At 46.9% G+C, this 12,546-nt stretch overlaps 1 protein-coding gene across 1 annotated transcript in view; it reads left to right on the forward strand.

Annotated features, from left to right (window-relative positions):
* Positions 1-12,546, forward strand: part of CHMP3 (charged multivesicular body protein 3) — a 62,330-nt gene that overhangs the window by 45,961 nt on the left and 3,823 nt on the right. The window contains exon 4 of the mRNA XM_004590731.3: positions 10,307-10,428. Within this exon, the coding sequence (XP_004590788.1) occupies positions 10,307-10,428 (122 nt within the window). The remainder of the gene's footprint in view (positions 1-10,306; positions 10,429-12,546) is intronic.

Consider the following 12,546-nt stretch of genomic DNA (forward strand, 5'->3'; position numbering starts at 1 on the left):
CAATGCCCATTGACAGGTACTGGAGCCATATGAGAAGCGGGACAGACTGGACTAGTCTGCTATGTATACTGGCAGGCCAGGGTGAGGGGTGGGCCTGGTGGCGGTTATTGTGGGTCGCCCCGACTGGGCTGCAGACCCCACTGGTTGATGAAAGAGTCGAGTGCATGCTGGGCAGAACCAGGCTGGACTGCAACACCCTTGGTTCCAGTGCAAGTCGGGACTGAGAACGGAGCCAGCCCAGCAATTGCAACCACCAACTGATTGTGGCGAGGGACTGTGCCGGAACCGGTACTAGCTGGAACATGCGGGAATCTGATCTGGGAATACCTCTAAGTCTCTGGTGATCTCCCCAATCGAACTGCTGGACTCAGAGCCCTGGCTAAGAGAGGACGGAGGACGGAACAGGTCAATCAACCACCTCAGCTAAACGTTGGGCAGCGAAATACTGGGCAAACAAAGACTCCATGATGGACTGTGACAATCAGTGGCTTCTTCAATGACCTAATCGAGCTGGGAGGGATGTGACTGGCAGCGATCCATAACTGGAAGACTATTAAGACCACTTGAGCAAGTATCTCAGCATGCCCCACATCTGGGACCTTGGGCGGGTGGGAGACTGGGTGGGGATTCTCCCTCAGTATCCCCTTCACCTCAGATACATAAATAATATAATAAAAATATATATTAAAAAAAAAAGTTACTGTCTAAGAAAAAAAAAAAACCCGTACGGGATCCCGGCACATGCAAGGAGAGGACTTTAGCCACTAGGCCATCATGCCAGGCCCTTTGGTCTTAAATATTGAATTAGTGTATGTGGTTTTATGCCAGTACCATGCTGTTTTAGTTATTATAATTTTGTCATGTATTTTAAAGCAGGTAGTGGAATGCTTCTTCTGACTTTGTTCTTTTTGCTCAAGTTTATTTGACTATTCAGGGTCCTTTGTGATACCTAGTTCTTTGGGAATTGTCACTGGTAATTAATAGGGATTCCATTGAAACTATAAATTATCTTTGGTATTATACATTAGTTTAATGATTTTGATTTTCCCAGTCCATGAACACAAGATGTCTTTCCATTTCATTATATTTCCTTCAGTTTCTATCATGAGTTGTTTTTAGTTCTAATTATAGAGATCATTAACCTAATAGTTAAATTTATGCCTGGTTATTCTTTTGGGGTGGCTTTTGGAAGTGAAATTGCTTTGCTTCTAGATCATTTGCACTTGGTGTGTAACAATGCTTCTGATTTTTGCATGTTGACTTTGTGTCTTAATTTTGCCGGAGTTGTTTATTCTGTGATACTTCTGGTACAGTCCTGGTGTTTTCTGTATATAAGACTTGTGTTTCTACAAATGGGAACAGTTTGACATGGTCCCTTGTAATGTAGATTTCTTACATTTTCTCTTGCCTGTTTACTCTCACCAGGATTAAATTGAATGAAAGTGGTCAGCATGGATATATTTCTTGTTACACATCTCGGGAAACTTTTGCACATTCAATATGATATTAGCTGTTCGTTTGCTTCTATGGGGCATTAAATTTGATGGAGTTCATTCATTGTATGCTGAATTGATCATGAAGGGGTGTTTGTTACATTTTATCATGTGCCATTTCTGCTTCTCTTGAGGGTCCTGTGGTTTTTCCCTGCATTCTGTCTATGTGGTCTGTTTACAGATTGGCTGCATGTATTCAACATACATTCTGCATCCCTGGGATGAATCCCACTTCATCATGATTGTTTATGGTTTTAGAGGAGAGAAGAGAGAGAGGTCTTCCATTAACTGGCTCACTACCCAAATGGCTACAGTGGCCAGACCTGAACTGTTCTGAGGATGGGAGCCAGGAGACAGTAACTGGTCCATATGGGATGCTGGCACTTGCAAGTGGATTAGTGTGCCATGCCACCACACTGGCCCCAGAAAAATTGATATTCTTTTTTTTTTAAGATTTATTTATTCTTATTGCAAAGTCAGATATATATAGAGCGGAGGAGAGAGAGAAATATCTTCCATCCGATGATTCACTCCCCAAGTGACCACAACGGCCGGTGCTGTGCCAGTCTGAAGCCAGGCACTCTTCCAGGTTTCCCACGTGGATACAGAGTCCCAAGGCTTTGGGCCATCCTCGACTGCTTTCCCAGACCACAAGCAGGGAGCTGGATGGGAAGTGGGACTGCTGGGATTAGAACTGACACCCATATGGGATCCCGGTGCATTCAAGGCGAGGACTTCAGCCACTAGGCCACGGCACTGGGTCCAAAATTGATATTCTTTAAATTTTTGGCAGAATTCAGCAGTGAGGCCATCTACTCCTGAGCTGGGTTTTCATGGGAGTCTTTGTGATATTGATTCAGTTTCAGTAATCCTTACTGGTTTGGTCAGACACTGTTTCTTTCTTTTTTTTCTTTTTAATTTTTGACAATCTTTACATAGTTAGGGTAAAAAGGTTTAAGGGCTATAGAAAAGTGGGTAAGATTATTATTTCCATATTGTTTCCTTCATGTTTAAAGGGGGATTTTAAGGGAGAAGGCCCACCCAGTTTCCCACCCACCCCAGGTCCCAGATGTAGGGCATGCTCCGAGGGTCTTGCTCAAGTGGTTTTGATAGTTCACCAGTTACGAATCGCTGCCAGTCTTGCCACTCCAAGCACGATGAGGTCTTTGAAGAATCCACAGATTGACATAGTCCATCATAGAGTCTCCGTTTGCCCAGTATTTTGCTGCCAACATATAGCTGAGATGGTTGATTGACCTGTTCTGTCTTCTGTCTTTTCTTGGTTAGGGTTCTGAGTCCAGCATTTCGATTGGAGAGGTCTCCAAAGAAACTTTGTCTGAGGTGTCCTCAGACCAGATTCCTGTATGTACTAGCAAGCACAGGGCCCCGGGCACAGTCCATTGCCCTGATCAGCTGGTGGTTGTGATCGCTGGGTTGGTTCTGTTTTCAGCCCCAACTTCCACTGGAACCAATGGGTGTTGCAGTCCAGCCTGGTTCTGCCCAGCACATACTCGGCCCTTGCATAAACCAGTGGGAGCTACAGCCCAGCTGGAGCGACCCACAATAACCTCCACCAGACCCGCCCCCTACCCTGGTTTGCCAGTATGAGACACTCTGTTTCTTATAATTCAGTTTTGGTAAGGTGTAGTTGTTTGTTTCTTTCAAGTTATCAAATTTGTTGCGATGTAATTATTCATGCTAATCTCTAATAATACTCTGTATTTCTGTGGTATAAGTTATAATGTCTCCTTTTTTTATCCCTGTATCTTTTTTTAAAATGTATTATATTTATTTTATTGTTTTAAATTATTTATTTTACTTCAAAGAGTTACAGAGAGAGAGAGAAATCTTCCATCTGTTGGATTGTTCTCCAAATGGCCACAGTGGCCAGAGCTGGGCTGGTCCAAAGTCAGGAGCCAGGTACAGGGGCCCAGGAACTTGAGCTATCCTCCTCTGCTTTCCCAGGTTAGCAGAAGGGAGATGGATCAGAAATGAAGCATTCAGGACTCAAGCTGGTTGAGGCTTACCCTACTATACCACGGTACCAGTTGCCCCTTTGACTATCATTCTATGTTCTTAGAGATGAAGTGAGTTCCTGTTTACATTTAAGGTAGTTATTGATACATAAGATCTTCCTGCTATCATTTTAATACTTGTTTTCTAATCATATTGTGATTCTATTAGGTGATTTTTCTCTGATGGCGTGCTTTTTTTGTTGTTTTTAAAAGACTTATTTACTTATTTGAAATGTAGAGTCACAAAAAGAGGAGAGACACAGGAGGATTTTTTTTTCATCCACTGATTCACTCTCCAGAAGGCTGCAGTGAGTAGTTCTGGGCCAGGCCATAGCCAAGAGTCTGGAGCCTCATCCGGGTCTCGCATGTGGTAACAGGGACCCAAGCAGTTGGGCCTTTGCTTTCCCGGGTACACGGACAGGGAGCTGAATCGGAAGTGGATCAGCAAGGACTTCAGCCAGCACTTGTGTAGGATGCCCGTGTAGCCAGTGGTGAGTTAAAGTGCTGTCACACAACACTGGCCCCTAGTAGTGTTTTGATTCCTTGCTTATTCTTGGTAAGTCCATTACAGATTTTTGCTTAACAGTTACTGTGAACTTATTTAAAAACTTATTTTGGTAACGACAATCTACTTTGAAAGCAAGCTGGCCATTGATTATAAATATCAGGAAAGAAACAAACCTGAAAAAGGGAGATAAGAACTAGCAAATAAAGAACACTATGGGCCCAGCTGAAGTCCTCACCTTGAACACGCCGGGATCCCATATGGGCGCCCATTCTAATCTCAGTGGCCCCACTTCCCATCCAGCTCCCTGCTTGTGGCCTGGGAAAGCAGTCAAGGACGGCCCAAAGCCTTGGGACCCTGCTCCTGGGTGAGAGAGCTGGAGGAAGCTTCTGGCTCCTGGCTTCAGATTGGCACAGCACCGGCCGTTGCGGTCACATGGGGAGGAATTATCGGATGGAAGACCTTCCTCTCTGTCTCTCCTCATCTCTGTATTTCTGACTTTGCAATAAAAATAAATAAATCTTAAAAAAAAAAAAAAAACCCACTATACTCTTCTCCATTTCTCCACACAAATTGGGTTTTTGATGTGCCATTTTACCTGTCAGTATTGCCTGTCTCTTAACATATAAATGTAGTTCTCACTAGATTTTTTTTAATTATTTTACTTTTTAGGTTTCATACTAAAGCTGTGGTTTATGTCCCATGTTTGCTGAATTTTTCTACGTAACTTACCAGTGAGTTTTCTGCCTTCTGATGTTTTCTGTTTTGCTGGTTAGTGTGTCTTTTCTTTCTATTTGAATAACTCCAATTATTAGTATTTCTTGAATTGGGTCTGGTAGTGATACAATCTCTGCTGTTTTGACTGGGAATGTCTGTCATATCTGAAGGTCAGCTTTGCTGGATGAGGTATTCATGGTTGGCAGTTTTATTTCTTTAGTACTCAAACCTTTTGCCCCATTCCCTCCTGTCCTGTGAGGTGTTGCTGAGAAACACTTGGTTAGGTCAAACGGGATGCTTTTTTTTCTTTTCTCTTGCAGCTTTCAGAATCTTAGATTCTTTACCAGGAGAACATGATTGTGAGTTGTCTTTAGAAAAGGGGGTGGTGCCAGCACAATAGCGGCTAAAGTCCTCACCTTGAATGCTCTGGGATCCCATATGGGCGCTAGTTCTAATCCCGGCAGCTCCACTTCCCATCAAGCTCCCTGCCTGTGGCCTGGAAAAGCAGTCGAGGATGCACCAAAGCTTTGGGGCCCTGCACCCTCATGGGAGACCCGGAAGAGGCTCCAGCTTACTAGCTTCAGATTAGCTCAGCTCCAGCAGTTGCAGTCACTTGGGGATTGAATCATTAGACAGGAGATCTTCCTCTCTGTCTCTCCACATCTGCCTTTCCAATAAAAATAAATAAATCTTTAAAAAAAGGATTTATTTTGAGAATTCATTTGAAAGCAGAGTTAGAAGGAATCTTCCATTTGCTGGTTTACTTCCCAAATGGCTGCAGTGGCTGCCTGGGCCTGGAGCCTGGAGCTTTTTCTGAGTCTCCCACGTGAGGGAAGTCTCAGCTGCTGTACTTGGATCCAGCTCTCTGCCAATGTGTCTGGGAAAGCAGCAACAGATGGCTCAAGTACTTGGAGCCCCCTGCCACCCATGTTATGTTTTGACCCTGACTGTTGTAGCAATTTAGGGGGTAAACCAGCGGTTGAAAGATTCTCTCGCTTCTTCACCCTCTCCCTTTCAAATAAATAAGTCTTTTAAAGAAGAGATAGTCTGTCCCCGAGCCTTTCCACAGCCAGGGCAGGCCCAGAACCCACAGCCCAGTAGCCCAGCATGGTACAGAGCACAGTGCAGGATGGTCTCTGTGTGGTTGGGGCAAACTCACAGCCCAGGACCACTTAACTCGCCTGGTGATGCTCGCTACAGCGTGGGTCCCATCAGCTGGGGCCACAGGACTCCATCCACAAGCACTGGCCTGAAGATAAGAACCGTTAGGATGTGCCTGATGGTGGGTTTTACCAGCCCGGCTGGCACAGTGCTGTGGTTCCTTACTGTTTGCGCAAGGATTAAAGAAAGGGTGACAAAGGCTGCCCAGACTGATGTGACGCAGGGCAGTGCTAGGTCTCACAGCTGGCAGACCTGGTGTCATCTCCAAGGTACACAGCAGGTCCGCGTAAGGCTGGCAGTAACATGTGCCAAAACAAGTTCATCCCCCCCCCGGCCCCGCCGTCCCAGGGTGCTGGCCTTTGCCCAGTGCTGGGCCAAGTGTAGAGGCCCTGCCCACCCACAGGCACTGGCCTTGGGGCAGCAGCACTTAGTGCATGTCCAGTGTTGAATTTTACCATTCCACCCTGCACTGAGTCCCAAGCCACAGGCCTGTGGTGCCTTCTGTGTGATCAGGGATTGGGGAAAGTTGATAAAGGCTGCCTCTCGGCCACCAGGCTCATGGTAAATTGGGTCTCATTTGGGATTCACAGTCCTCTGATCCAGCACAGCTTTTGGGGTGCATACCAGCCCTCACGAGGTTGGCAGTGCTGAATGCCATGATGACTTGTTGGGCATGGATTTGTATATAGTAGGCATGGTGTGGATTTCAACTCTAATGTCCTGGATTCTGTCCTCCTCCCCAGCAACAAGAAGCTGGAGAGACATACTACATGCAATTCTACGTCCTCCTTCCTCCAGTGTGACTTTTCTTAGGCTAAAACAAGGCACTGTGCTCTCACCCTGGGTACTGTGGACCTTGGGAAGCAGGTCTGGTCAGGAAGAGCTGTGCAGATTGCTGCCTTACTCAGCAGCCATCTCGGTTTCCTTCCCTGTCTTTCAATAGCTTGACAGCTGATTTTTAGCGTTAAAAATATTCCAGTTTGTGAATAAAACCAATTTTTTTTATCCATTCACCTATTGAAGGACATCTTGGTTGCTTCCGATTTTGGCCGTTCTGAATGAAGTTGCTAAAAACATCTACATGCAGATTTTTCAAACAAGCTTTTAACTCTTGTGTATAACCACCAAGGAGTATGCTTGCTGCATTATATGGTCAGTCCATGGCTAGTTTTGGAAAAAATTGTCAAACTGTCTTCCAGAGTGGCTGCAGAGTTCCTCTTGCTGCACACCCTCCCCAGCATCGGTGATGGGGCCTGGCTTTTGTCTGTTCATAGCACTTTATTGTTGTACCTTGCAGTCCTCTAACTTGAGTGTGTGTGTGCTAATTTGCCATTTGTGTATCTGCTTGGTGAGCCATTTTTTAAATCAGGTTGCTTGCTTATTATTGAGTTTTAAGAATTGATCTGTGTTTGGGGTTATCCTTCATCAGATGTGTTTTGTAGATACCTTCTTGCAGGTTGTGACTTCTCATTCTTTTTTAAAATAATGAAATAATTTTTATCTGCCATACTTTTTTTCCCTTATGGACTGAAGAAAAACATTTTCATTTGTATGTGTGTGTGTGCACACATGCATGCATGCCTCTGTCATTGTGCTGTGCTGAGCAGAAATGGAGATCGCACATGGGGAGCATGGACTCTCTAGACGCGGGTGCTGGTATGTGCTCCCTCTGGAAGGCAGCAGAGCAGCCTTCAAAACTGCAACACCTCCTAAAGCCCAATCTTAGTTTTTGTTTGTTTGTTTGTTTGTTTAAATATTCATTTACTTGTATGGAAAGTCAGATATACAGAGAGAAGGAGAGACAGAGGAAGATCTTCTGTCCGATGATTCACTCCCCAGGTGACTGCAATGGCCAGTGCTGTGCCAGTCTAAAGCCAGGAGCCAGGAACTTCCTCCAGGTCTCCCACACAGGTGCAGGGTTCCAAGGCTTTGGGCCATCCTCCACTGCTTTCCCAGGCCACAGGCAGGAAGCCTGATGGGAAATGGAGCTGCCGGGACCAGAACCAGCGCCCATATGGGATCCCAGTGCGTTCAAGGTGAGGACTTTAGCCACTAAGCCATCCCCTCAGGCCCCCAACCTCAATTTTTAATGAAAGACTTATTAATTTGTTTGAGAGGGTTACAGAAAGAGAGAGAAGGAGACAGATGAAGAAACAGAAAAATAAACCTTCACCTACTGTACTGGTTCATCGCTCAAATGGCCACAGTTATTGGGGCTGGGCCAAACCAAAGCTAAGAGCCTGGAATGAATTCCATCCAGGTTTTCCACGTGGGTGGCAGCAGCCCAAGTACTTGGGATATCTTCTGACACAATAACAGGAAGGTAGATTGGAATTGGAGTAGCCAGGACAGTTTAACCTGCTGTGCCATATTAATGGCCCCAAAGATCTATCTCTTAGTGCTGTCAAATTGGCCACGCCTACATTTTGGAGGGAACACAACCAAACTCTGGCAGTTCCCTTTCTTTGGAGTTTCAGGTCTACACTGTAACCTTTAGTTTAGTTTTTTAAAATACACTTCCTGGGCCTGGTGTGGTAGCCTAGCAGCTAAAGTCTTCACCTCGCCTGCACCAAGGTCTCATATGGATGCCAGTTCATGTCCCAGTTGCTCCACTTCCCATCCAGCTCCCTGCTTGTGGCCTGGGAAAGCAGTCGAGGATGGCCCAAAGCCTTGGGACCCTGCACCCGCGTGTGGGGACCCAGAAGAAACTCCTGGCTTTGGAACAGCTCAGCTCCCGCCCTGGCGGCCACTTAGAGAGTGAAAAAGTAGTTGGAGATCTTTCTGTCTGCCTCTCCTTTTCTGTGTGTATTTGCCTTGCAATAAAAACAAGTAAATCTTTGAAAAAAAAAAAAAACCACTTCCCTAATCCATTTTTTGTTGATTAGAAGTTAAATCTGCATTCTAAGTTTCAATTACAAGCTCATTTTGCTTCCTCTTTTCCTCACAATATTGAATCTTTTTTCCTTACTCCTATGTATAGCTATTTCAAATACAAATACAAAATACAAATATATCAAGCAAGGCAAGGACTTTAGCCGCTAGGCCACTGCGCTGGGAGAATCAAAGATCTTCAATCCCCTGGTTCACTTCCCAAGTGGCCACTGAGCTGATCCCAAGCCAGGAGCCAGGAGCTTCTTCCTGGTCTCCCACACAGATGCAGGGTCCCAAGGCTCTGGGCCGTCCTCAACTGCCTTTCCAGCACCCGTATGAGATCCTGGCGCATGCAGGGTAAGGGTTTAGCCGCCAGGTTATTACTGTGGTCTTGACTTTCCTTTCCCTGATGGTTAGTGACCATCAGTATTTTTTCATATATGCCTGTGATAGGGATTGCATTCAATCTGTAGATTACTTTGGGTATTTGTACATTTCTGTTTAAAGATTTTTTTAAAATTAGATTTACAGAGAAAAGGAAAGACAGAGAAAACAATCTTCTGTCAGCTGGCTCATTCCCCAGGTAGCAGCAGTGAATCAGAGCTGAGCCAATTTGAAACCAGGAACCCGGAGCTCCTTCCTGGTCTCCCATGTGGGTGCACACGCCGGAATCCCATATGGGTGCCGGTTCTAATCCCGGCAGCCCCGTTTCTCATCCAGCTCCCTGCTTGTGGCCTGGGAAAGCAGTCAAGGACAGCCCAAAGCCTTGGGACCCTGCACCCACAGTTTCTCCTCCTATCTGTATATCTGACTTTTTAATACAAATAAATAAATCTTTAAAAAAAAAAGATGTGAATGCCAGGTTGACTCCTGGCTTCCTTGGCCCCCCAGGGCTGGAGCAAACATGTTGTAAAACAGTTCCCAGGAGTCTCCATCTCATGACATTCCTAAATAGATTAGGACAGTGTCTGGATCTTTATTTTGACCTGTTAAGGACCCTTCATCTGCTACTCCTGTAACTTCTTTTGAAGCAGATATTCATTTGTATATGACCTCAAACTGCAGGTTTTTCTCTATCGAGGAGCTTTAGCCCCCTGATACATCTGTACACACTGGTTGACTTACCCTGGTTCTTCTCACTTTCCGGGGGACTAGTGACACTGATTCTTACAGAGCAGACTCTGTGTCCCTGCGCTGGTGTGTAGGCAGCTGCATGGGTAGCCTGTGGCTACCTCTTTTCCAGTGTGGCCCACAGAAGATTCCTCCTATTCATGATTTGTACTCAGTTATTATGGTCATTGTGACCTGGTGTCATTCCCTAAAGGTCAGCTGCAGGCCTCTAGCTCCCTCTCCAGGTTGGGGGGTTGTGCATGCTTGGAGAATCGGCACCTGTAGGAGCCAGGTAGCCTGCAGTTCGGAAGGATCACTCTTGATCATGTGACTCCTTAGTGTACCCAAGGGCACATGTGTGACTGCGTGTTCGGCCATCTGCTGGGTTCCCGCCTGCTGCTCGGGCCTGCCTGACTGCAGCCTTTCCCTTTCAGCGGTCCTGCGCGTGGCTGGCTCCCTGCAGAAGAGCACAGAGGTGATGAGGGCCATGCAGAGCCTCGTCAAGATCCCGGAAATCCAGGCCACCATGAGGGAGCTGTCCAAAGAGATGATGAAGGTGACCTGGGCAGGTCTTACTTCCTCTTCCAGAGCACTCAGGAGTCCCTTCCAGTCAGCAAGTGTCAAGGGCTAAGGATGGGCCGGGGGCAGTAGGTGGACTGTGGCTGCTGGAAATGACCTTGAAGACAGACCAGCAACTGTTAAGGCGGGTTGGAATTCTGTGACCTGAATGCGGCAGAGGTGGGATCATGTTGCCAGAATGTTTCTTAAAGGAAACACTTGTATGTCAGATCTCTAAGGCAGCTATTTAAACAGAGCTTGCAGGCTCCAGCAGGAGCACACAAGGAAGGAACCCTGGTCCTGCTACCTGCTGCTGGGGATTGGTGTGCGTTTGCTGGAAAAGGCTGGGTGAGAAACGTGTTTTCTGCTCCACACATCTGCTTTCTGAAGCCACTCATGTAGCATAAAAGCAGCCATGGATGACAGGTAAATTTTTATTTACAAAAACAGTAGCACAACCAGATAAGGTGTGGACTGGATTGTGATTCACTGACCTGTGTTTTAGACTGAAAAGAGGTGAGGTTGGGAACCAGACAGCACACGAGCACCTACCATGGTAGGGTCAGGGCTGGCGGGACCTGCCTATTCTGGTGGCCTTTGGACAGGGACAGGGTGAGCAAGACCTTGGTGCTGAGCACTCCCAGCCAGTGGTGCATTGTACCTGCTCTCCTAGCTGGCTCTCTCACCCTCCCTGGGAAGCTGGATGTTTGTATCCCCTGCTTACACAGAAGGAAACTGAGACCTCAGTCCACCAGCTAAGCTTGCCTAGAGCCTCTTCAGCTCTCAGTGCAGTGCTGCGGTTGGAGCACTGGTGCCTGACCTTGTCACCTCGTCTTCTAGAGGAAGCGGTGACGGGAGGTCCCTGTACCGATGCTCTCTGTGTTTCTGACCTGTGGCCTGGCTGCCATGAGTACACCTCAGATTCTTGTGTAGGATTCGTGCGTAGAAAGTGTGTTCCTTCTCCTTGGGGAATTCCATCTGTGCACCTGTATTGTATACAGGGTTATGGAGCATGGGCCAGAGGGGCTGAGAAGAAAATTGGTGAAAAAGCAGCTTTAGTAAACAGAACCAGAGCTGCCCTGGCCATTGCACACATTTGAGGAATGAACTTGGTGGGTGGGGAAAGGGGGGGCAGTCTCAAATGAAAGTAAGGATTGAAAAAAAGAAAAAGCCAAAAGCCCAGGACCCAGGTGTTTGGAATGAAATTAGAGGCAGGGGCAGCAGTAAGGAGAATGTCCCTTAAAATGGTGTGCGGATGTCTTGCTGCCAAGGTGCTGGTGAGTATTTACATAGAGCTAGTCAGCAGTGGGCATGCTCATTACAACTCGCCTAGTAACCGAAATCCAAAGCAAGTGCTTTGTAGAATCGGAGTCTCTTCACAGTGATGTCCGAGTACGGAGCCATAGAGACTCAGGGGCAGGCTCGCCTGCAGTGGCTGGGGCTGGCTGAGTGCAGCCCCTGTGGGGGCCCAGATCTGCACACTTCTCTTCTGTCTGTCATGTGTCACAGAGCAGGAATCTGATGATGAGGGGTTGCTGAGTGAGTGGGTGACAGCTTTTGCCCCTACTGTATGTGGGGTGTTGCAGTGAGGCTTCTGGGTGGTTCTTTTAACCAGCTAGCAAGTGTTTACTGAGTCATCGTTAGCATAGCCCCAGCACTAAGGTAACTTCCATTTTGCCAGGCCACAGGGTACCACCCAGGTGACCATGAATGTGAACTTGTTTGTGTGTTCGTTTTGCTTGGGAGGAAAGAGGCTGAGAATGGCCAGGATAGGGAAGCAGCTAGAGTCACGCCGTGAAATTTCACCCGGGGGTCTGAAAGCGGGAGTGACGGATGCTTTAGATTTGATTTTGTTGGCCTGGTCAGTGAGAGTTGGACCTGGACTGGGTAAAAAGGAGCCAAGGCCCAAGCTGCTCCTTCTGGAAGCTCCTTGACTTGACTGATCAGAACCTCAAGGCTCTCATGAGCTAGGAACTCATTTCTGGTACGTTGCCTAGTTGTCAGATTGGACTTTTCTAGCAGCTTCTCAAAAGCCTGGACTCATGTTTTCCTCTGCCCACCCCCGAACCAGCTAGGCCCTTTTCCACACGGTCTGCCCGGCCGTGTGGGCAGCCCC

Source organism: Ochotona princeps, chromosome 8, assembly GCF_030435755.1.
Source record: "Ochotona princeps isolate mOchPri1 chromosome 8, mOchPri1.hap1, whole genome shotgun sequence".
Taxonomy (NCBI): Eukaryota; Metazoa; Chordata; class Mammalia; order Lagomorpha; family Ochotonidae; genus Ochotona; species Ochotona princeps.